Here is a 25,742-nt window from a genome sequence, read left to right as displayed (position 1 = left end):
TTTTTACAGATAAATATTTACTCAGTTTCATAAAATGTAACATTCCATTAATTTCACCATTATAATCGTAAGTCACCATTAATTGCAAGACACTTGCCAGTTTCAGAAAGATTAAAATGTAAAAAAAAAAAAAAACCATAAATTTTAGAATTGACAAAATACAGTTAAGACAAGTGTGGTAAGTGCTGTTAGAGAAAAGAAAGGATATCAGGAAATGATAAATCAGAGAATCTGAGTTCCTGAGGGGTACACGGGCATCATACAAGTGCAAAGGGAGGAAAAGGCAATGCAAAAAGATGGAATATCGGCAGCTTTGCCATAGAGTCTTGTGCCATGCTGAGGTAGGAAGGAGCTCAGGGCACTAAAGGAATGGAAAAAAAGGCAATGTGGCCAGAGAGAGAAGAGGAGACGGGCTGCAGCCGAGGCTTGAGAGGAAGGCAGCACAATTGCCAATGCCTGTGGGAGATGGACAGGCCACGGAAATATCTGATGGGGTGATGGGAGGCATGTTAACACAACAGAGGATGGTGGGGGCGGTCACATTCTGAACAGGGCACGGCCAGTCTAGAGATGTTTGGAATCTAATCTTGTAAAATGCTATATGGGCCATAGAAAATGTTTCTGGAGACTCTATGTGACCCATAGGCTACCATATTAAGGAACTGGGGATTTAGCAAAGAGTAATGGCAAGCCAAAAAAGATTTTAGGCTTGGGTGTGAGATGATCAGATTTACGCTTTAAAGGCATCATCACTCTGTATCGGTAAATAAAGAAACAAAGTACAGAACAGTGTATACAGTGTGCTACATATACATGTGGGAGAATGACAGCCAGAGAATAAAAGGGGGAATATGATTAGATGCTTGAATAGGCAAAAATTATCTCTGAAAGAATACCTGAGAATCTGCCAACATTACTGATGGCATCTTGGAAGGAGACTAGACTTATATGTCCACAGTACTTTCTGCATTTTGATCTATGGGACAGAGCTACCTATTAACAAAACAAGTGAATAAACTGAAACAATAAAATAAGCAAGTGGTTGAAACTTCACTCTGGCCACCATGAACTAAAGAAAGAAAGTGTGAAGTCATGCAGAAGGCTACTGCAGGGGTCCAAGCCAGAGTGGATGGTGACACTAGTCAGGTGGCAGCAGAAATGAAGTGAAGAAATGCATTAAGAATATGCAATCAACAGGACTTGGTGGCTGATTGGATAGAAGGGTGAGCAAGAGTGAGGTGTCAAGGTTTCTCGACACAGCAATTGGATGATTGGGAGTGAGAGCTGCTGAAAGATGGGAGAGGCAGTTAGTGGGAGTGAATAGAGTGGTTTTAGTTTTACGCAGGTTTAGTTGGAGATGCATGTGAGACATGGAAGTGAAGATGTTGCCAAGACAGCTGGAGAGGAGTCTGGCGCTCAGTAAGGAGGTCTGGATTGAAAATGGAAATCTGGGAGTACCTGTCTCAAATTAGGTCGCCCAAGAAACAGATTCTGAAATGGGGATTTGGGGTTTGGGAATTGCTCTCAGGATCAACACCTGTTGGGAAGTGAGGCAAGCAGCACTGAGCTGAGGGAGGAGTTTAACAGCTCTGGAGCTGGATGGAATGAATGTCCTTTAGGGTTGTCCTGGTTTGAGGCAAGGGAACAGTCCTTTATACACCCCACATTGACCAGTCATTGGACATGGGCTACTGTGGGAGGAAGTATGACCAAGGGCGAGGTGGTTCAAGTGGGCTAAAGGTAATTCCTGGAAACAACTCATCCGAGATGTCAGCCCCCTACACTCCCACAAACAGTCGGAATGAGCGCCTCCATCCAGTAGCAAAGCTGGGCTTGAGGCAGCACACCACAATAGCCTACAGCACGCAAAAAGTCAAATCTCTCATAACAGTGACTTTCCCTGAGACCTTTGTCATTTGTCTCTGTCAACACCTTTTTTAGTGGGTGCTGCCTTCTTGTTGGAGTCTTGCAGAAGAGTCAGAAGCATCCCTGGGGAGTGACTTCTTTCTTCTTCTAGGAACCTACAGGTTTCAACAGCTCTAGACCAATTTTTATATTAGTTTCTTGGCTCAGGGTTTCCATAGCTGGCAAGTAGTGCAAAATCAAGCCTCATAACATCCTACGACTAGGGCTAGGTTTTAGAGTGTGACTTTGTTTTCACCAGTGCCCCAAGATGGACAGTTCCTTAGCTTACTGGCTTGAGGGCAGCATTTTTCTATTCCCCATTCAGGGACAGGAAAGTATCTTTTGGTTCCTGGTTCTAAGCCAACCCCAGCTTTGCACTGTACACAAGAGGCCTGGAACCTTGACTCCTCCCAGCTGAATGACTTAGACAGCCTGACAGCCCCGAGCTCAAGCTCTCTGCTGTGGCCACCTCACACAGCATCTGCATAGTGTTTGATATTGTGGTTATGTGCTTATGTGTTCTCTTGTAGACTGAGCTCCTCCAGGACAGGGCCTGGGTTTTTGCACCCATCACAATGCTTCCCCTGGGGCCCTGCACAGATGGTCTTGTGGACTGAACTATACATTATCTTCTAAAGGTCACCACTAAGGGCTTGAGTAGGGCCTTCCTGACTCTGACCTAGTTTCTCGCTGTTGGTGGAATGGTGGGGGTGAGGGGCACCGTGCAGAGGTCTCACTTTTTATTTTCTGCCCTTTAAAATCAAAAGAAAAAGGCAGGGCTCCTCCAGGCAGGGTTTACTCCAGTGCAGCAACTCCCCTGTTGCCATCAAGGTTCACATTCTGCCACCTCAGCTTCATATGCTGAGACAGAAAAAGCAGCAGGAAGACTTGTTTAACATTTATTCCCAGGATTTTTTTTAATTTCCTCTGAAACGAATATGAATACACTAAGGTCTTTACACTCTGCAGGAGCTAATCCCCCACTGGAAGCTTTGGGGAACCTCATTCCTTCTTGCGGATGCGATCTGTCGACACAGGCGTTCCTTCAGGCTCTTTTGAAAGGCCCACAGTGGATGGAAAGGCACTCTCTTTGGAGCTCTATTACATTTATAATACGACTTTTTTAAAAAGAAAATAACATAGGAATTGCTTCCAGAACCCAAATGCCTGTGTGAACTGCTGTCTTCTCTGAGTCAAGGCAGCTTTCAATGAGCTGTCCAGGCAGTGAGTGTACCCACGGCCGCCCTGCTTTGGGGCCGCCAGTGGAGGGGGCACGTCCTGAACCCAAACCCACTGCACACTCTCGATAGGAAATGTGTACTTTCAATGTTGAAAGAACCATGGGAAAAAAGTTATATTTTTATAAGTGAAAGTGCTTAATATTACTCACTAAGTAAAATCATATTTTCCTTGAATGCCTTGGTCCAGGTATCAATTTCATTAACAACAACAAAAAATCTGCCTGAAATATTTAATCCCTTCTAATAATGGTAATAGAAATCCTCAGTATTTATTCAGTGCACATTTCTTCACTGTTCACTGTGCGCAGAGCCCTATAAAGAGGCTCTGTGGAGGTATTTTATTGAAAAAGTCTTTGATCTCAAGAAGCTTCTTTTTAGGTACCTAATTTATTTTGTGGCTAGCTCAGTGGGATAAAAATGTCTTGGAATTGCTAATCCAGTGGAGATGATTTAAATTACTCAGGGCTGTGGAAGGCTATCTGTTAAATTATCTGCCCATGCCCTTTTACACATTTGTGCTTTTAAATCACAGAGTATTTTCTTAGCACAGAAGAAGGAATCCTCATTTAGGTGTTTCCAGGTCTCCCAGTGAATCACATGGAATGAGAATTCATCTTAGAGGCAGTCAAAGTCATATATCTCCCCCACACTATCTGATGAAGCCTTCTGCTGGTTTCTTGGGTGGCCAATCACATGACAGATATATGACTCTGAGACAGGAACTGAAATAAAATTCCTATAATACCCTTGGGGGAAAGGGGATTGTCACTGTTGAGCACTTTAGTCAATGGCTTAATTCCTTTTAAACTTCCCTCAACCCTTACTTAGAGCTCTGAACGGAACCCAAAAGAACTACTTAGTTTTCCTACTGGGTCTACAATACTTCAAGCTGTTGTAGCTTTGCAAATTTTCTTTCAAGGACTTCAGGTGCTAAATGATATATCATATATCCTGGTAGAGTTTATTCGATACTCTAATCATCAATCTCAAGAATGCTTCACTCAGGTTAGACACTAGCAGAAAGAAGAACTGAAAAGCAAACTGGTATGTTTTTTCCAGAAAGTACATTTTTGGCACGGTGGCACCAAATCTGAAGGCCAGTGGTATGCTCTTAGACACCCATTGTCAGGTGGCTGTGAATGGCACACAGACCCAAAAATGCTCTACTCCAACCCCTCAATCCCTCCTGTCCGTGTGACAGCATTGTCAGGTGGAAGCACCATGTGGATATGAGTCTCGAACTCCAGAGATCCAGATCGAGGGTAAGAAATGCATTTCCTAAGTGGTCACTCCACAGTTTCCATTTCTGGCTCAGAGCTTAGTAAGTGGTCATGCCATCCTTCCAGCTCCTCAGGCCAAAGGCCTCAAAGTTATCCCTGACTCCTCTTTCTCACTCAGCATCTAATGTGTCAGAAAATGCTGTTGGATTTACTTTTAAAACATATCCAGAATCCAACTACTTCTCACCACCTCCACCACTTCCATACTAGTCCAAACCACCATCATCTCTCCCCTGGATTCCTGCAAGAGCCTCTAGCTGGATTCCCTGCTCTTCCCCCTGTCCAGTCTACTGTCCAGTCTCCACTCAGGGATTATTCCTGAAAAAAATTCAGTCAAATAGTTCTTTTTCTCAAAACCCTACAACAGCTCCCTTTGCCCAGCTCACACAGAGTTAGAGCCAGGGTCCTGACAATGGCCTCCAGGGCCCTACAAGGTCTTCCCTGCCCTAGCATGCACCCACATCTAAGTTAACCCCTCTTCACCTCACTCACTCAGCCGCACCCATGCTGACCTCTGTGATGCTCTTCCAACATGCCAGGAACATTCCCATCTTGGGACTTATAACTGTCTGGCTGCCAGGAATGCTCTTCTACCTACTAACACATGGCTTGTTCCTTCACCATCTTAAGTCTTTGCCCAAAGGCCACCTTCCCAGTGAAGCTTACCCCGTTCACTCTCTGAAACTGTAACTCCCAACTCCTGGCACCTCTTTACCCCTTTTCTGCTTTATTAGCCCACAACACTTATCATCATCTGACCAACTATTTATTCACTTATATATCTGTTGATAATCTGTCTCCCCCCATTAAAATGTAAGCTCCATGAGGGCAGGGATTCTTTCCATTTTGTTCACTGCTGTATTTATATCACCCAGCAAAGACACTGGCTCATGGTAGGTGTTCCTTACACATCTGAACAATGAATGAATAAATGTTTGGCCTTGATATGTTGTTTACTCTAGACATCCCTCAACACACACACCACAACAACAGCTTCAGAGTCTGTAGCAGGTTGTAGTAAAAGAAGAAACAGAGGATCTCGTGAGATTTCTAGAATCCTTTTGGATCAAACACTCTAGATGGTTACATCAAGGTTCCAACCTACAGACAAGTACATGTTAGTAGATGGGGAGGCTGGCTGATGCTGACGCCTTTCTGTGCATAGATAAAGATCTAGTTTTGGGGGCATGGGGCATGGAGCCATTCTGTTTGAGGCAGAGCACAGTGGCTTCTATGTCTACATTTGCCTCTCACTGCATACTCATGGCCAACACTGAGATTTTCTCCTATGAAAACAGGAACTCCCTCAAACAGGAATATGGCTGCAGAAAAGAAACTTTCCAGTGGAAGCTTGCAAAATCAGAGGAATGTACTATATGTCCAAAGATTTATTTTTTGATTTGAGATTGGTTTTGGGGTTAGGGTAAAATAGAAAAGGAAAGTTGATAGTAATAGGCTTTTTGACGATTTTTCTTTTTACAAAGAAATTAAAGACAAAATGGGAAAGAAATATCTGACGATCAGCATTTTGATCAGTCATAATATGAGCGTTTTTAAATTGCAGTTTTTGTGTATGTGAGTGCATGTGTTAGAAAGTGGAGAAGAAAATTTTAAAAACCCACTTTTTTCAAAATGAAGCTTCTTATCCATTATCAGAAGATATCTGTTATCTTTGTTTCTTTTTGTAGCATAACATCAAACTATCAGCTCACAAATTAGTCAATTTGGTGACAAGAAAACACAATATCACTGAAACCAGTGTTTCTCACTGAAGCATATCAGAATAACCTAATTCTGTTCCAAATACGAAATCACTTTAAAATACTTTTCAAATAACTGATAGAGCAGAAATATAAAGTTTACATGAAAGTTGCTGCAAGTTCACATTTGCCTAGATGTTAATTCTTTTAAAGATAATGGTTGGCACGGTAATAAAGATAGGCGAAAATTACATGTTTCCAGACATGGTTTTAGACAAAAAATTTAGAAAGACACAAATTCCTCAGTCACATATCTACCATTTTAAATATTATTTCTCATGCAAATGACTATGTAGGAGGAAGCACACCCAATCAACTAAAGGGGTGTTACCCCTGATTAAATGTCATTGCTTTCTTATTACTTCATTTTTGCATACAGTGTGGCTCCCACAGGACTGTACATCCCTTCAGAGCAGAAGGTGAATCTTACACTGCTCTTGTAATCCCTAAGGTGGCAAGCATAGAACCAGACACATAGTAGGTACTCAGTGAATACCAGCTGACTTAACTTGCTTCAACTATTATTTAAAATTCTGGCAAAGGCTTTGAAGTTGTTAATAAGTGAAGGACTGGCCCATACAGGTTAAGATGCCCTAGAGAAAGCAGATGACATGCAGGGAAAAGAAAACGATGGAATAGACTTGTATATGTTTGTGTTACTTATTATAGTGAACCACGTTTCATGAGTTTCAAAAAAAGCTCTTAAAAAGTTAGCTTTGAAATAGGTATATTTAAATGTGAATTCAGAGCTAAAATAAATTCTTACAGTTTTCATCCTGGGCAATGCATTGTAAGGGGATCCCAAAGAAAGACGTATAGCTGTCATTGTACCACACCAGAAGCTCGGTGCCCCTAGGGATATCTATACAGGCTCGGTAGAATATATTCGACCTATTCAAAACAAAAGAAAACCCAGCTTAGTAATACATAGGACTCATGTGCCCCCATCCATATTTTTATTGCCCTGAAAAAGTTCTACGCAGCTCCATCTAAACAGTTTCTGTTTGTAATAAATTTACATCCAACTGATTGTCCCCAGCAACCAATTAGAGTCTGTAACTCAGTGTGATAAACAGCATTCAATTTATTTCCACAATGACCCTCCCTAGAATGAACTGGCTGAAGAGACAGATATTTAGCCCAGGAGACATCAGAAAGGAAGAATTAATTTTTAAAAAATTTCATCTCACACTAATGAGAAAATTCCCTCCTGGAAAATTGCAAAGACACTGGTGCCCCAACCTCATATATAAATACTATTGACTTCTTATTTGAAGGAAAAGCATTAAATGTATTATTGCAACTTGGCATTGGGAATTCCAAAATTTGTAATAAAATTAAGCAGCTTTGTGATATAAGGACTCAGGGAAATAAAAATCTTCTCCACTGCTCTTCTAAAGTTTGATACAGGAGAAGAGAAAAACCCTCTGATGTGAAATGGATGGAAATTCAATAAATACAAGAGGAGCACTTTACTCTGGCTGAAAGATTACACTCTGAAACGATACAGTGAAGGTACCGAAAAATGAACATTTTTTATAATAGCTTTGGTACTGTAAAAAAAAAAAAACCTACAGATTAAAAAAATGAGGAGACTGAGACTGGTTTTCTCAATGAAGAATTGCTATTACAAATATGAACCTCAAGTTCAAGATAAAAGTGTGTAGGGTTGGTGGGCCTTAAATTTCTCCTTTCTGTAAGGAATTGGCTGTAGCAGGGCAATTTGTTCCTTGTATAATACTGCAGACATAAGGCGAATGCTTCTCCACATTTTTCATGGCAGTGAGATATGCACTTGTCAACATATTTTGTCACCACAAAGTGGCTCTTGGCAATAGGATCATAAAGATCAATAAAAAAGTGCAGATTCTCAATATTTTACTTGCAGCTGCAAAAATTTCATTTATCTTGTTATTTTCCTTACTTGCTGCCATTCTGTCTCATGAGGGCACTGCTAGCTAAGCAGAATGTTTTTCCCAACATTCTATGAATATCTGACAAAAACTCCAGCCAGTTGCCTAGTTCTTGCTACCCTTCCTCCCTCTGCATCTCCAAGAGCTCTGCATTTTATTAATTCTTTCCACTGCTACATAAAAAAATCAAAATTGGAGCTGAGCTATAAATCACTGGCATCTTCTAACTTGAGAAAAATTGAGTCTACTTTGTACTTCACCCTTGCAACATTTCATCTCTCGGTTTGGCTTCCCTTAATATAAACACTGCGCCCAGCAAATGAATGTGCTAAAACCAAATGACACACTTTGCTGCTGAAAGAGCAGAACTGTTTTCGAGCAATGGGTGGTCTTCTGAGGCACCGAATAGGCCGAAAGGGGGAAAAAAATGTGTAAGCGTACACCATTCCTTACAAGTGGGCAGAGCTTCCAAAACTCGCAGAAATCTCTGCATGTTGAAGCACATCAAAGGGATTTTTCCCTTTTCAGATAATATTTCCTTTGCTGACATGTATTTAGTATTGTGGTTGGATGACTCATAAAGATAGCTTCATGGCGTCCCAACGCAGTTGAAGTGGAACACATGCCAACAAACATTATTGTCAGCCTCAAAATAAAAACAAAACGTTCAGCTAAGGGTCAATCAATCAAGGGCGCTTTGAAGAAAATTCCATTTAGATATTACAAATCATAACAGAATGAATTTAAACCAGCTGACTTTTTGTGAAGAGGACATTCACGTACAATAAAAATTAGCCTGGCTCTTCAGGGTCCAACTTTTCTATTTTCTTACTCTTGGACGTGGTCACTGGTGATGAATGCCAGTTTTTAAAATTGTGTTTTTGTATTTCATTTTGTAAAGATCTGAAGTAATCGAAAACAGATCGGCAGAGAGAGCTCATAGTGTAAGCGCCGTCATGAAAGGGGGAGTTGTAAAAAACCCACTTAATATTGACAGATAGGCAATGACTTACCCGTGCCCACCTTCCTCTTAGGGGGTTCTTGTTTTCCCAAATTCAGAATTTGCCTCAATAGCTCCCTGGGTACCCATTACAGAACCAAACTATCTCTTACTAAGTGGACAAGTACAATCTTCACTAATTTTCTAGCTCAGAGTTTTATAAAAAACCTCACAACAGAAATGCAGCTGTAATAAAGGTGAATAAAGCCCACATACAGCAGTGTAATGAAATACTGTCTTGTGCTACTTCATTTAAACTGTTATTTAATGAAATAAAACTGCACTGAAAACCAAGGCGGTGAGTCACATACTGCCCAAATTTTTTTTAATTGAAGACCTCAGAGAGCAAGCCAAATTTGTGCAGCCTTTAACCAACAAGGGGAAGAAAGTTAAAAAGAAAAAACTTAAGCTTCGTTTAAAAGAAAAAAAAAAAAGGAAAGGAAAATAAATAGCCATAGGCAGGACTCCAAGTTGCTGAGCACAGAGCCCTCTGCTTTGATGTGTCTGTGGTGCCTAATAAAGCTAAACAGTTGCTTCTGATTCTAAAGGGAACACGGCTGTTTATAACTGAGGTCATATATTTATATAGCACACGTTTTCGAGGGATTTTGAGAGAAGAAGGCTTAGTGGTGGGGCTTTTTTCCTATTTGATTTGTTTTTGCCCTCTCATCTCCACTCCAGCCTTCCTTAGCACTAAGTGGAAAGGCTTCACCAGCAGGTGCACTGAGAAGAACTGGCTGAGTGTCCGGGGAATCCACCCTGCTTCTCAGCTCCCCAGAGGCCTCCCTATGTGGACCCCCTACGGGAAATGGGGATGGCTCCACCCTGCCTTTGTTATCCTCTGTGTTTTGCCCATACCTTACAGGAAACCAGGGGCTTCTCTATGCCCGGAAACTGCCTCATCAACTGAAACAAATCCTGAATCATCAAAGGGCCAAACCCACTGCCACCTTTAGATGGAGCAGGAGAGTTACCCTGGCTCTGTCACTGCCACTAAGTCTAACGGTTTTGGAAAGGTATCCTTGGGAAGGTAGCGAGTTCTTGGTTTCCCATGCTGTTGTGCAAATAAAGCTATTCCTCAAAGGAGACAGCATGAAGGAGACTGAAAGCAAGAGACCTGAGGCTGAATCTCTGACCTTCTACTTATCTGTGTGAATACGTCTGCTTGGGAAAAGCACCCGAAGTCAGTGGGTTTGCTGGGCTCATTCAGACCATTCTGGAAGTTCTAATGATGTGGGAGTAACTTCACCATGTGCACGGAGTGAAGGAGGCCATCTACGAACACTTTTAATCCTAAATGTTCATGAATGCTCTTACTGTCATAGGAACTAAGGAGGTTTCAGAAACCTAGCAAAAAAAAAAAAAAAAAAAAAAATGTCTGCCAGTCCTTGCAGAGTTCTGTAGGATTTTTTTTACCCACCAGCGGCAAGCCTGAATTTGTATATGCAAGCCAAATGGCTTCAGCTCTGTAGGTGGTAAATCAAGATATACTTTACCTGTACTGAACTACTGTTAGATTCTGTTCTCCGCAGTGCCTTGCACATCGGATATACCTCATCCAGCTCGACTTACTAGGTTCCCCACCATCAATAAAGTGCTGTAGTGTCCCATCCTGGTCATATATCTGGAGAAGAGGTCAGAAGGTCAAGTAGTTAGAACGAATCATCAGCAATCATTTTCCCTACTTCCCTTGGTGTCTTTATGTGTCAGCTGCAGAAATTTATTGCCCTTAGGTTTGCTAGTGCTTATTGATGCTTGTGGACACTCAACCGGAATAACAGGAAAATATGTTTTGATGATGCAAGTCGATCATGTTTTTCTTATCAAGCCAATCTTCTCTGTATTAAACATATTTGTGGTATCTCACAGATGTGACCATATTTCCCAAAGAATATTTAACTGATTTTGACAGGCTAGTCTTAAGTAATGAGCTGCTGGATAAACAAAGCAAGCTGAAAGGAGAGGCCGCACTGACATTGTTGGAACATCCACATTCGAGGCCCCCCAGTCTCAAACACACAACTGCCCAGAGGCATTCGGGAGGCAGTAACTGTCTGTTCAACAGGCTGGGCGACACCCAGCAGAAGGCAGTTGGAGAGTTATGGAGCCGTAAAGAACTGGCAAAACAGACTCTGATTTGGGTGAAATAAATGGACTCTCACCTCAAAGAAGATGTAGGGCTTCAGTTTTCAGGACCTGAAACTAGTAGGAGAGGAGTCATTAAAAAAAAAAAAAAAAAAAAAGAGAGACCCTCAAAAAAGGAAAGAAAAAAAATGGCTGTCTCCTATGAATCCTACATTTCTTAACTGAGTTGTCTAATTGTTACTGCCTCACATCAATTCAAGCAGATTTCCTTTCAAGATAGCATTTGAGAAAACGAAATCTGCTTCAAACCACTCAATAAGCATGGGACAAAAAGTCTTGTGAAAGCAACTAGGGAGCCAAGCAAACACAGAGTCAGCGCCAACAGCAGAGGCAACAGCTTGCCTTTCCAGAAACGACTTCAGATTCAGGGCACTTAGGGAGACATGGTATCTAGAGGAGTGGGAGATGAGGCGGTCATGTATCCACAGCAATTCTAGAAAGTCACTCCCAGTCCTGGGGCCATCCAGGAAGCAGGGACAATTAAAGAATTTCCTAAGGGTATGGTTCTCAGAAGGACCATCATACACTGCATCTTTTCAGATAAAATCAGCAGTGGGATCCTTCTTCTGGTAGCTACTTCTCAGAGCATCCTGACAAATCGTGTCTCTCACTCTTGCTAGTCGGCCCTTCCACTTTTCCTTTTCAAATAAGCATGGAAAATAAGTGTTAGAGAGAGCCTCACTGGTTACATTTAGGCTCCAAAATTAGTATGGTCATTCATATTAGTTTAGCTCAGCAGTTCTATTCCGGGGGAGGGGGTGCAAACGGGCTTAGTGATGACAGTTTCTTTTTACTAGTCATTTAAAAACAGCTGAGTTTTTTTTTACTTTATTTATTTTATTTTATTTTATTTTTTGCTTTTCTTGAACTCATTCCTCTCCAACCCCAACCTTTCCACTAACCCCACAATGAAATTCAAACATTAATCTGTTAAAAACAATTGAGAAGTTATGACTGGGTAAACACACCAGAGTGATCACAGCTGATAATCAATTTAGCTTGAGCAGAGTGAAGAGATTCTTGGATTATATTTATTTAAGGCTAATGACTTCTTTAAATTTCTAGGTTTTGGATAATGGCAAAAAATGGAAACATTGCATGGGGTGGCTACATCTGCTACATGAACAATCTAATGATAGACAACATATTTAGGATTGATTACACTGTAGTTGTTTCTGTTTTTGTTGTTGTGGGGTTTTGTTTCTGTTTCTGTTTTTCTAAAAAAACTAGTTAAGATTCAAAATTTCAACTCTGAAACTGTTGTTGACAGCCTCAGAGTTGAAATTTTTAATCTTAACCAGTTTCTTCAAAATTGCAACATTGACCAAAGCCATTTGGTTCCCTTAATGCCACTGTTAATCTTTGATGGAGTAAGAAATGTTGATGACCCAGCCCCCTACCCTCCCTTCCCTCAAGAATAAACCTTCCATAGGGACTGCTGGTGAAAATTATTATGAAGCATTTTGAGAAGTGCACACAACAATCCTCCTTTGTGCATCAAGCCACTATCTTCAACAGCAAGTAAAATCCTCTAACATGTCTAACTAGTGGGGGCTGTCTTAACTGTTGGCTCATTTGATCACCAGCCACTAACCAGTCCACCTTGAAAATTAGTATGAAAAGTGTTTCCCCCTACACTCTTGTTTCAGCAGTAATCTTAACTAAGTATATTGTGACTACAAGGAAATCTACAATTTTTGCCTGCCTGATATAAACTGCTACTTGCCTTGAGGAAAAGTAAAAGGCTATTTGTCAGGCTTTTCCCAAATATCACACAATGTAGCACATGGCATGAGGTTTGGCTTTCCTGGCTTTAGCTAATACTAACATTATAATATTTCACATGAAACTGTGACGCAAATCCCATGCACCTACTTAAACCCCATGACTACATACCCAGAGTTGAACAAACTCATTCAACCTTGATACTGCTTTCTCCCTCAGCCCCCAGAGCCTAGCCGTCATCAAATCCAGTTGAATTTGTCTTCTACGTACTTTTCAAGTGCATTTATGTCATTCTCTCCACTGTTAACCATTTTAGCCTAAATAAGATGTTTTTTCTCACCTATAGTATAGCAAGAGCCTCTTAACTGATTTCAAAAAACATCAGAGAAAAAAATAAATGAAAAGAAAACCTAGCCCTTTTTTTTTTTTTTTTTTTGTAGTTCAGTTTTTGCATGCATTGTTAAAACAGAGAAGCTATGTTACCTAACGTTAAAAACTCTCTGTTATCCTCTTGGGAAAATATTTGTAATACATATCACTATACTATCAGCCTCTGATTTCTTTTGTGATTGTTCTTGCTGCTATTTTCAAACCATTGCTTTTGGTCTGTTCTTTCTCTTTTATCAATAGGAGTAGAAACATAAGAAAAAGGGAGACCTAATTCTTACCTTTCTAAGCGGATTTTAACAGTATTGAATCTAATTCTATTTATTGGGACATCACACATATGGTTGAAATAATGATCACACAATTTCTCACTCATTACAAATCATGCATGGCATTAACCGAAAGCTACCACAAGAAAGGAGTTGTATTGTGATCCTGGATATTAGGAAGTGCCACTCTCTCCCATGCTCTTATTTTCCTTGCACAAAATCTAGCTTTAAATGAGAGCAACAGGAGTAAAATATGCACCAGGGTTTCACGTTACAACAACTGTCTGTGAGTGGCTTGTCCACTGCTTTGTCATTTACCAAGGCTGCCAGCTTACGATAACAACAATAATCATAGAAATGGTGTAAGCCAGTGACTGATCTAAGCTCGTTTTAACATAAGCATAATACCATCTTCCAAATGATAGGAATTGTGTGTATTGGTGGCTCTGAGCAAAGTGTTTCTCCTTTGCAAACTAGTGGCTCTCAGGCTAAATTCAAGCAATAGACCAACCTTGTTTTTCCTGCACAATGTTTAAAATTTTTTTAAATTTTATCTACTTGAGATTTCTAACTTCTGAAAAATCAAAAGATGGGTCCTCGATCTCTGGCAGTGATCCCCTTAAGATAAGAAAAGATGGCTCCCTTTAGACTGGGCTTGAGCTTTTCCAGTTCTGCTGTCTCTACCTCTCTACTGTCTTACATGCTACTTACTTCACTAATTTACTTACCTGCTTGGCCTCATTAGACATTTACATTTGCAAGCCCAGCTGTAAGGGAATTCCTGCCACCACTGAAAATCAGTCCATTACAGCTGGGGGCACTTTCAAAGAAAACTGTTTGAAGTGACAGCCTAGAAACACTGCAAACATTCATCACTCCTGTGCTTCCCAGATGCCATCATCTGACCCAAGATCCAAGCTTTCTGTCCTGTAGTTTTCCAGTGAAGGGGAGTGCAGAGTATTGTGTTTTTTGTTTTTGTTTTTAATTTCCCTTCATTTTTACCAGCACAGGCTTTCAAAGATCTTTTTAAGTGAAGGATCCCCTTTAATTCAAGGAAGTCTTAAATGTAATTCCACTATAAAAACAGATGAAAGTTGCCCTGGTTAAAAAATGAGGGGTTGATGGGAGCACCTTACCAGCACAACTAACCCCACCATGACTCTCCGAGACAGTTCCCAGGACACCTCTAGGGGCCCAAGGTGAGCTGGGGGACCCTGTGTGAAAAAGCACAGGCAGCACATTTCCTCCAGTAGATAAGGCCTCCATGAAGAACTCAGTCACCAACTCTTCTGCTAGAATGCCGAGCACTGTGGCTAAATTTAGAGCCCAGGAAAATCAGATTTGGAAGGGACCTCAGAGACCATCTGTTCCAACCCCATCCATTTATACAGAAGGAAATGGCATCTACAAAAGTTAGTAGTCTAAGCAAAGTGAGACAACTAGTCCATGACAGAACCAGACCTCATCACCAGGCATTCTCACCTTCTCTCCACTTCTCTGCCTCCCCATCTGGGAGTGTGCTGAGGCCTTCCTCACCTCATTCAGTCCTGTAAATATCCTGAAGAGAGCTAATGACCTCAGACAAAAGGAACTTGAATTACCACTTAATCATGAATCTGCTCCTCCCCGAACGGGTTCCCTGGATTTCAGCATGGGGAGGGGGAAGTGGGATCCGAAGGTTTCATATAAAAGGGATTAGCCAGTTTTCAGGGAGTGAGGAGACATTTCAGACGCCCTCTCCCATGTTCCCAACCCTGGCATATCCCTGTGCCAAGGCTCCAGATACTGGCATTTGGTTGTGTGTTGAAGTGCCAGCCTCCTTCAGTTTTCGCCAAGCAGCTGAGGTGAGGAAGCATATTTCATGCCCATACATCTAACACAGGGCCCAGCACATAGAAGGAACCCAATGCATGCCGAAGTAATTGAATTCTCACAATAATTCTGTATCTTCTTAAAGATCTTGGATTTTACTCAAAGCTTAAGAAGAAATTACCACTAAACGCAATTAAACCTTGATTCTAAGTATTAACAACTAGGATTAAAAAATATTACATTCTTTTTGAAGCCAATCTCTTTCAACTCTATGAAATACAAAGGTGAATTTCATATGATGATTTAAAATGGAATAAACAATTACCACAGAAAGGGCCCAGAAAAGGTCGTTGGAGATTTCCAGTTTAGACCTGTGAACCCAGCGCTGTTTAAAATCCTTTCACAGCTCACGGAGTATCCTGGGAAGACCAGATAAAAAGACACCGTTTCTCAGATATCCTCTACCTATTTACACAGTGCCTTTACACAGCCCCATCTTTCTGTAAAATTCAGAAAATTGGGGTTCCAATAGTCAAGTGTATTAGAAATTTAAGAAAGCATACTGTTTGCCAACATAGATAAATATGTTTTACTACACAATTCCTCTGTGTGTCAGGAGGTAGAGGCCCAGTATTTTGTAGTCCATAAGACAGCTCTACAACCATTTACTCAAAAAAATGATTCTTTGCTGTTTTGACTATGAAAAATTAGTAACCAGAATACTTTTATTGCTAAATAAAAGATTTTTAAAAGGTGAACGGTGGTTGTTAAAGGAGACCTTCTTAAGTATTCTCAGTGAAAACACACGATATAAACCACTATGGTTAAGGGCGACCGTAGGGTGTAGAGTACAGAGGTTAAGAGCTTGCATGTGGGTGTCAGTTTCAATGCATGTGAGTTACAATTGTGGTGATGTGATTTTGGTCAGTTATTTAACCTCTTAAGGAAACTGAGACTTTCTTTTTCTGAGAAAAAAAAATGGTGCTAATAATAATCCCTACCTCAAAGAGCTGATATAAAAACCAAACAAGTGAGTATATGTAAAGGACTGAAAACAATGCTGTACATCTAGTAAGAGCTCAAAGAACATAGCCAGCCTTAGACCAACACTATTATTAGATGAGAAATGTCAGCCTAGACATAATCTACTAACTTGCTCACGGACACTGGCCACAATATATTATGCGCAGCATATGCAAATAAACTATTTCTAAGGTTACCAGAGCATAAACTCATTGAGGGCAGGAGTGCATTTTAATCATTTTGTAATTTACTGATAGGTACCTTACACAGGGTTTTGTACACACCAGGAAATCAACTTTTGTTGAAAAAGAAAAGAGAAAGAAGAAAAAGATTTGGAATGACATCAAGGGAATACAGGAGTAAAACAGTTGACGTGTTAATAGTTTATATTTTATCTCCCAGATGAATCTATTTTTAAAATAAAGCAAACTATGTCAAAATAAGAAATGGTATATGAATGTAAATACTGTTCAGAAAACGGTAAGGAAGCATTTCTTCAACTCCACACTTTCCTAAAGTTAATCAGTTTTTAGTTCATTGCAGTGTCGCTTGTCATGCAAAAGACATAGGCACCCACTACACCTTTGAGAACATTTCTGGAGCATGCTTGAAATTAACAAGTATTTACTACAAATGTTTTAATTAGCTGTGGCTTCAGATCCCCAATATCCCAATATCTCTCACTGAACATCACCTACCATATAGGATTGCTTGACCTCTGAAGTCACTGACATTTTTGACCAGAGGGAGCCCCAACTTACAGTGCCATATTCCTGCATGAACACTCAATATGTTCAAGGTAGGTGAGCTGTCTGTACAGTCACATGTACCTGGATGCAAAGCCCGGGACATTTGTGGATTTCAGCCTGGAGCCTCAGATCCACAGAGATCCAGCACTGCTCCCCAGTCTAGAGAGGAAAACAGCAAATACCACAACAGTGTGGCCTACTAACCTTTCTGGTTTTAAACTTTCAAATAAAGCTAAATCAAGGCTTGAGAAGAAAGATCACAAAATGAAACTTTCAAAATAAGTGAAAGCATCTGCCTCCACCTTCACACAAGCAAAGAACATCAGTTAATGACCAAGTCATACATATTCGTGTGGCATTTGAGTTTATAAAATACTTTTACAGACTTATTTATCTGTATAACTGACCTGCAAGAGAAGCTGAGAATATTATTCTGTTTTACAGGTAATAAGCCTTGGGCTGAGAAAGATGAAATGATTTGCTCGCAGTTATATAGCTGGGAAATGTGAATCATAGGCCACCATGTTATTGCTTTTTTCATCACATCCTATTTGCCCTATCAGAGAGAAATGTAGAGCTCTTCCTTTAAAACTAACTGAAATTCTCCAAATGAGGGTCATAAAAACATTCATAATGATTAATAAAGTTCTTTATCAATCAAATTTCTATTTTTAGAACAAATGTCAATTTAGTGAGAATTAATGTTATTAAAATGTAAACAACTAGCAATCATGCAATGGATAAAGACACAAATCCCCATTTCTGCTTATCGCAATGTGTCATAATGACCAGCAACATTAAAAAAAAAAAAAAAGACAATGCATAAGACCGTGAATATGCATATTTTACAATAAAGCTTCTTCATTAAACACCGACTAGTGTGCCCATATTATGTGTGTTCAGCTTTTTATTTTTTCTCAAATATATATTATACATTTTTTCATTTTAATAGTTTCTCGCTCCTCCACCCATTATAATTAACTTACTTTGTTGTTGTTTCTAATAAGGAAATCCTTTCCTTTCACTTTGGTTTGGAATATTTTGGAATGTCTCGAATGCCAAGATTCTAAAATGTGGCTTCAAAGGTCAAGTAATAAATACCCCATAAAATAAGCGAGTAATGGTTATATACACCATTGCTGTATTTTCAGTAATGCTGATATAAAGCTATATACTGTACTTTGTCAATTCACATTCATCAAGTTCCAGAAATATTAGAAAATCATTAGAGGTTTATGTTGAGTGTGCAGATAATACTAACATATAAGTCAAGACTGAAATATGGTAATCAGAAAAACAGTTGAGAAGTGTCAATAAACTGTAAAACACCCATGGTGGTGTTTGCAAAGCCTTCATCAGAGAGCCGGCCATGTGAAGAAATGGAAATGGGTATTTTGGTCACACTGTGGGTCAGCTACTGCTAAGTGTCAAGTTAGCAGAGGAGAGTCGGTGACTCTGAGGATTATGACATGGGGACTCAGGCACTCCTGAGAACTGTTGAGCATTTGGTGAATTCCACTTATCTCTGAAGACGGCGGCAGCCGTCGATATGAAGCCTGCCATCCATCAATCTGGAGTCTTCTTCAGGCATCCTCTGTCTGTTGATCAGAGGAAGACTTTGGGGAATCAGGCTTCCATTATCAGGATTTTGTCTGTGATCTGAACAAGCCACTGAACCTTTAACTTTTCACTTGGCAAAAGCATATATGCTGGAAAAGTCCTGACAGTTCATTCATTTTGCTCCATCCTGGAGCCAGCTGATGTCTGACTGGTGAGACCCGCCCTCTTTGATGTTGTACTCTTTTGAGAGTGCCCTGCTGTGAAAAAAATTTTATCCATCCAAATTAAAGAGAAATATTTCTGCATCCAGCTGTTAGCTGTGACATGTTTGCCATTTTTCACGGCACTGGCTTGGTGCCATCCACAGGCCCTGCTACAAACCTATCTTTTTCCCTCTTCTCCGTTGCAGCAATAATATCCACAGTGCACAACTGTCTCCAGTGTCCACACAACATCAACACTAAAAAGGAAAAAAATGGTAACCCTACATTGCTAAGAACAACCTTGGAAATATTTGCATGGAGCAGTTTCTTGTTCGTTTTTTTTTTCTCTCTCTCTCTCTCTTTTTAGTATCAGTGTTAATGTATTTCACAGACTGCAAAATTCTTTGACACAATCTACCCATTTAAAAATTGCTTAAATCCAGTCTTTAAAAATCTATCTTTAATTAAAGCAGTCAACAAGAATTCTTGACATCTATTAAATAATTTACAAATGAAATGAATTTGGATCCTGCGAAAACTTATTTTGTATATAGTGAGTTCACATTAAAAAAACAGACATCCGTTCACGCGTTCATTTGAGCAGAGAGAGCTCTGTAAAAATAAAGAAAACTCTCATGAAAGCTTGAGTAAACATTTATATCTAACTAATCAAGAAAACCTGTATCTTCTTTTATTTATTAAGCGCCATTTGGGGGCTTATAAAGATTGCTGCCACAAACTGTGTGTATTGTAAACAAAGGGCAGCTTTCATTATTACCACGTTTGTCTCCATATCCTGAGATGAATGAGTAAGCACCACAGTTTCCAGCTTCCCTCCTATTCTGGCTTTTCTCTCTCTTCTCTCTCATATACACTTTTGCTGAGATGGAAGGGGATCAGTAAACTAGACCTCAGCCCTTGGCATCAGAGAATCCTGCCTTGCAAATAATCTCAGACTGTGGCTAGCAGATGTGAAGAGCTACTCAGCATCCCTTGTCGTGTCAGTGAAAGATGGATTTTGGAAACAACAACAACAACAACATGCTACATATGAGAAAGTATCAATTTTGGAAAATAAACCACAGAGAAATTTGTATTAACATCTTCCTCCACTTTTAAAAATAAAGCCTTAGTTTTATACCAAACAGGAAATGGAACTATTATTTTGTTAAAATAATCCTACAAATAATAGTAGTGTGAACTGATGGGATTTGCACGTTACATACAATCGTGCACCAAATAGTTCTGCACTAGAGAACTATAAAATGACACATTTAAGTTAATGCTCACACTGCGATGCACACTTGAAATCTCCATATGCCTCGTGCAACACGTCTTATGGAGTACTATTTAACTCTTTATTGTAGCGGAAATTTTGGTTTATATAGTCTAGTGGGTACAATACCGAATAGACCTTGCTGAAACCTGACTATACCTCAGTTACTGACTACACCTCAGCCTAGTAGCTACTGAAAAATATGATTTCCAAGAAGCAGCTTGGACCAAAGCCTAGGTGCAAACTGCTATGTTAGACAGCAATCGTATTAAATACTTACAAAGTATTAAGTGGGAAATGTTTGTAAAGGGAACATCTCTAAAAAATAGACAGACTACTTCTATATATGCGCAGACACACACTATGCCCTAGAGCTCACCCGCTTTTTTTTAGTGAGAACTTTCTAAAGACACAGAATGTTTGTCCCAATGAAGTAATGGTTTCCTATGGTTTTACTTCTTTTCAGAGCAGGCAACAGCTTTATTTCTTTGCTGAAATGTGTCACTCTTTAAATTATTATGTTTTCCTAAGTCTACGACATTCTTTTCCTAACCACACCAACAAAGTGTGATTGTCAGACATGCTTTATTAAGGGAAAAGTGGCCATCTGTCAAGGACAGAAAACATATTTTTAGATCTTAAATAATTGAGAAGACATTCCTTATGTCACATTGGGACAGTGCTGAGCATGCACTCAGTTCCCGGTTTACACTGTCCTGCCCTGGATCAGACAACTATGGAAGAGATGAAGCCACCCGTCAGACTCAGGGTGCTCAAGAAAGGGAGCATGTAAGAGCCACTACTGGCCTACATCAAAGACATTTACTTGCCATAGGTTTCCTCCCCATCAAGATCCAAGAGATGAGGCACCAAGGATAGAGGGTGATGACAGTAATGATGAGTCTTGAATTTAGACCTCTGACTTCCCAGACAGCATTCTTTCAACAAAAATTTAGTAAGCAGCTACTGTGTGCCAGCCACTGTGCTTGGTGCAGAGCATTAAAAACCTAAGACCCACTCCCTGCCCTCAAGTAATTTACAGTGCCATAGGTGAGAGACATGTAAAACAAATCATAAGACATCTTATCTGGTACCAAATCTGTAGATTTTCCCATCCAACCTTTGGATATTTGTTGTCTAGAATGGGATTCCTACGCGTGGAAAAGGTAATCCATTACAATTTTGCAAAAAGGACCTCAGGACTTAAAGAGAGGCAAAGCTAATCATTTAAACCAATGCTGGATTTAAAAGGCAGCATTAAACAAGCATGCAAGGATATAACCTCAATGAGGGCAAGGATAAAATCTGTCTTGTTTGCCATGGTATCCCTAGGCATTAGCATAGTGCTTGGCATATAGTGCCTTGTGTTGGGAATGTCTGTCAGTTGGTTGGTTGTTTGGATGGATGGCTGCTTGGATGGGTAGCTGGATGAAGAGATGGACAGTCAGGTGGATATAGATAAAAGGATACGATGCCTGCCAGGTACCCAAGCATTAAGGGCTGGGCCATGTCTCTCTGCTCTGTGAGTGAGCCAAAACAGCTAAGGCAGAGTTGAGTATGCCCTGGGAGAATTTTATGGGATACAATGTTGCTTTCAAAAGTATGCCTTGCCTCAATGGTTAAAACGAACATTTCCTTTAAAAATGTCCAAAAGTGTCTGCAGAGTTGAGGCTGCTACAAAGCAGCAGGATAAAGACTTCACCCAATGGAGAGGCCTAGCATGTACCTCTCTCTCTCCAAGTGTTGGTTCTCCTCCCATTCCAATCCCTAAAACTGTCCCACGCGGAGGACTACTGTTACCATCCCTAGTCTTCCCTTTCACAGACTCCTCAAACCATCCCCCCACCCCATTCATGCCTCAGTGCTTCTCTTCAGGCCCCAGTTCTCCTCTCATAAGGATCCTGGTAGCTGTAATTTATACCTAGTTGTGAAGGTGGGTCAAGGAGCTACTCTTGAAAAGAATATTTGCACTTTGAGCTTTATCCTTAAGTGAAGTTTGAAAGGAGGCAATGACCTTTTAAAGGAATTTGAAAATGTGTAGTAAGGGCTGAAGTCATCCACTATGGGGGAGAGCAGATGGCCATTCCCAGGATCCTTCCCATTGCATAGAAGGCTGTGTTAGTCCTCATAGAGCTCTAGGGGAAGCTGCCCATCATGCTGCTGCAGTCCTAGTACAGGAGCACAGGCTCCCTGAGGAGGGTGAGACTCAAAGGAGAAGGCAAGGGATTCTGGTGACAAGGGCAACCCCAGCTCCTCCTCAGAAGAGCTTTCTGCAAGTCCTCTCCAGGGGGTGCTAGCAGGGCCACTCAGCTCCACTTTCATAAAGAGCCTCAAATTTAGACCTTTGAAGCCATTTCCAGATGAGGTTATGCATACAATCACAGAGATAGACTGACAGGATTGGAAGAAGGAGGCCTTCTTTGCACAACTCTAAATTGGATCCCCTGACTGGACCACACTGCCTGTAGCAAACCATAAATTAACATTTTTATAAATCCTGTAATTAACTTATGAATAGCACAGTTCTATGTTTCTGGTATTAAAAGCATTAAGTTGTTAAAGGTAAACATTTAAAGTATACCACTGTTTTTGTAACCCTGTTTTGGCATTTTTTTCATTTTTCAATATATCAAGAGCCTCAGAAAATGGAAGTGGCCCAGGACTCCAAACAGGCCTGGTTTGGGCTGGCTAATAAAGCTCCTTTCACACAGCTGGGTGGGAGGCTGGCAAGTGTGCAGCCAGCACTGGGACACCATGCTGTCTCCCAGAGAGACGCCCTGTGTTTCTGGATGGGCATTTGCGTCGTAAGGTTTGGTTCCCAGGAAATCTAACCAAGAGATCCCGTCAACCTGAATGTCTGGGACACAAGGTTTGCCGATCCTTTGTTTTGCAGAGGTTATGGCTCACATCAGACCCCAAAGAAAAGAAGGCACCTAGTTACACGTTGTTATAACCTGTAGGCTTCCTAAATTCTAGACAGGACGTGGGATTGATTCCCTTCTTTCCACAGGAAGCATCTGTGGGCTGAAAGGAAATAATGGATGAAATCTCTTACGTCGGGGTCTATAGAGAAGCTTCAGGCAGGGCTACAAACACCTTGAAACCACAAGAAAATGGTGTGTGTGCATATGAGTAACCTTCTGGGAAGAAGGTTCATAGTTTTTATTAGATTCTCAAAGGAGGTGTGTATACACACACCCACATACACACACACACACACACACACACACACACACACTTTTAAAACTACTGCCAAATCCCATACTTTCAGATAAAAGGATAGTACTGACTGGAGAAATGGAAATGAGAACATCCGTGACTGAGTTAGAGTCCTTGGGATGTTTAATGTACTTTCGAGGAGGTTCTCTTCAAAGGTTGATGGGTTTCTTCGGTCTCTGAAGTACTTGATCTCACTCTCATTTCCTCCTTTCCTGAGCTAGAAATCCTGAGTTTTTTTTGTTTTGTTTTGCTTTGGTTTGTTTTTGTTTTTTTCTTTTTTTTGGTCTTCACTGTGCTTTCATTTTGAATTTGATTGCAATTGTGTTGTGATATACTGGTTTTACCTAAATCCCTGACCACATTTTCAGGACCGCTAGAAAAGCAAACTGAAATAGAATCCTTTGGTTGGTTTATTTCATAAGACAGATATTTTTAGGTTAGAAATCATGTGTGTGGGCCAGATTACACTGGGCTGCTCAATATTTCAGCTTTGTGAACATTTAGCACTGCCTATTGCTGGATTTAGTGAGTCAATGGTCATTAAGACACCAAAGCATTCCCTGTCAGCTTTGATCAAATCCTATGATGCCACCATTTTTCCTACTTTTTAAAAAGAAAACATACAATCACATTAAATTAGCTCATTCAATAGAATCATTTCCTTTGTGAGCTGTAAATTTTGTATAAATTAGGCATTGTTAATCTTCCTCTGGCTTACCCCCTCATATTCCCTAGTTAATTAGTTGCTAGATGAGCTACAGATGAAGAATCCTGTGTTCTACTTCTTACTCTGGCAGTATTAACTGTATGACCTACTAAGTCACTGAACTTGAATCTCCATGTGCTCCATTGTGAAGCATGGGCTTTAAATAAGATGATCTTTGGGATTCTCCAGCCCATTTCCATGACCCTATGAATTGATGACTGTAAATATGTCTTAATATAAGTACTTGACTGTTGGAACCCAGAAGGATAAGAGTCATAATGCAACCATTTCAAGTATATAAAAAAATTTCAATACCCAGTAAGAGGGAGATGGGATAACCTAAGTCGCAATCTTTTATTAGACCTAGGCAAATTTAATCATAGTTTATGCCTTCCGAGCCGTTGAGTCAAGAATAAACTGTTAAAAAGACGTATTTTCTAAAAGTCCACATAATTAAAAGTGAATTCAGTTATACAAATGTTTAAGCTGTGCATTTAGATTTAAATGAAAAGGAGGCATGGTCATGGAGTGAATCAGCCTGGTTCTGAATCTGAGATTCAGCAAAACACTTAAGTCATTTGTAAGATGACATATTACAGAGTTTCTGTGAGGATAAAATGAGATTGTCCATGTGAAGAGCCTGACACACACTAAGTGCTCAAACAGTACCATTATCATTATTTTCTATTGGTTGGTTTTAATTTCCCTTTCCAAAACAAATTTCCTTCTACTTCAATATTTCTGAAAAACTAGGCATAGCTAAATACAGAAGAAATGACAGAATTTTGGGCCCTTGGGTATTGTGTATTAAGTGGAACTGGGCAGAGCAGGAATCAAGTCTCAGCTGGGTGACTTCAGATAAGTTACTTAATTTCTCCAAGCTCATTCTTGTGTGTAAGAAGAGAATAATAACTCTATAGAGTAAGCAAGGATTAAGAGAAATATGACATATCAAGGGCTGCAAATAGTGCCTGACATACAATTACAAAAGGGAATTTCTAGAAAAATAAAAATCTTTTTTTTCTGTAGCTCAGTGATCCCCTTTCACAAATCATAAAAAATTCTGAAAAATTCCTATACAATTGCTTTAATTATATAATGAATTAATTACATAAATGCCAAGGTATTAAATAATGTTTAATATGTTAATTCAGGCAAATTCAAACTTGAAAATTTTCTTCAAACTTTCTAAATCATTTCAGATCTATCTCATTGCATCACATCATATTTCTTTTTAAGTTAAAATAATATTTTAAAGGGAGGAAATAATATTACTCCCATATACTCAAAACAATCAGAATTTGATATATTTATTTTATAAAATAATGTTGAGTTGGGATATAATTTCTCAAAACTGGGTTTATAAAACCAAGGAAGTATAATCATGATAAATTGCACATGGTTTATATTTTTTCTCTATTTAATTTCTATAATCACCCTTGTAAAAATGATCAGAATTAACTCTAAAAAATAATTGACTTTATATAAAAAATTTTAACTTAGAATCTGAGGTTCAATTTAAAAGGGGGACACACCTGATGAAAGAATAGCCTGTAAACAACTTTAAAA

The 25,742-nt window shown here is 39.9% G+C and overlaps 1 protein-coding gene across 1 annotated transcript in view; it reads right to left on the bottom strand.

Moving 5' to 3' along the window:
- PRDM6 (PR/SET domain 6) overlaps positions 1 to 25,742 on the bottom strand; it is a 105,292-nt gene that overhangs the window by 27,722 nt on the left and 51,828 nt on the right. Inside the window, exons 4-5 of the mRNA XM_003310792.5 lie at positions 10,596 to 10,723; positions 6,953 to 7,077 (exon numbers count right to left, since the gene is read on the bottom strand). Of these exons, the coding sequence (XP_003310840.1) occupies positions 6,953 to 7,077; positions 10,596 to 10,723 (253 nt within the window). The remainder of the gene's footprint in view (positions 1 to 6,952; positions 7,078 to 10,595; positions 10,724 to 25,742) is intronic.

The sequence above is a fragment of the Pan troglodytes genome, chromosome 4, assembly GCF_028858775.2.
Source record: "Pan troglodytes isolate AG18354 chromosome 4, NHGRI_mPanTro3-v2.0_pri, whole genome shotgun sequence".
Classification (NCBI taxonomy): domain Eukaryota; kingdom Metazoa; phylum Chordata; class Mammalia; order Primates; family Hominidae; genus Pan; species Pan troglodytes.
This window is presented reverse-complemented; position numbering and strand designations above follow the sequence as displayed.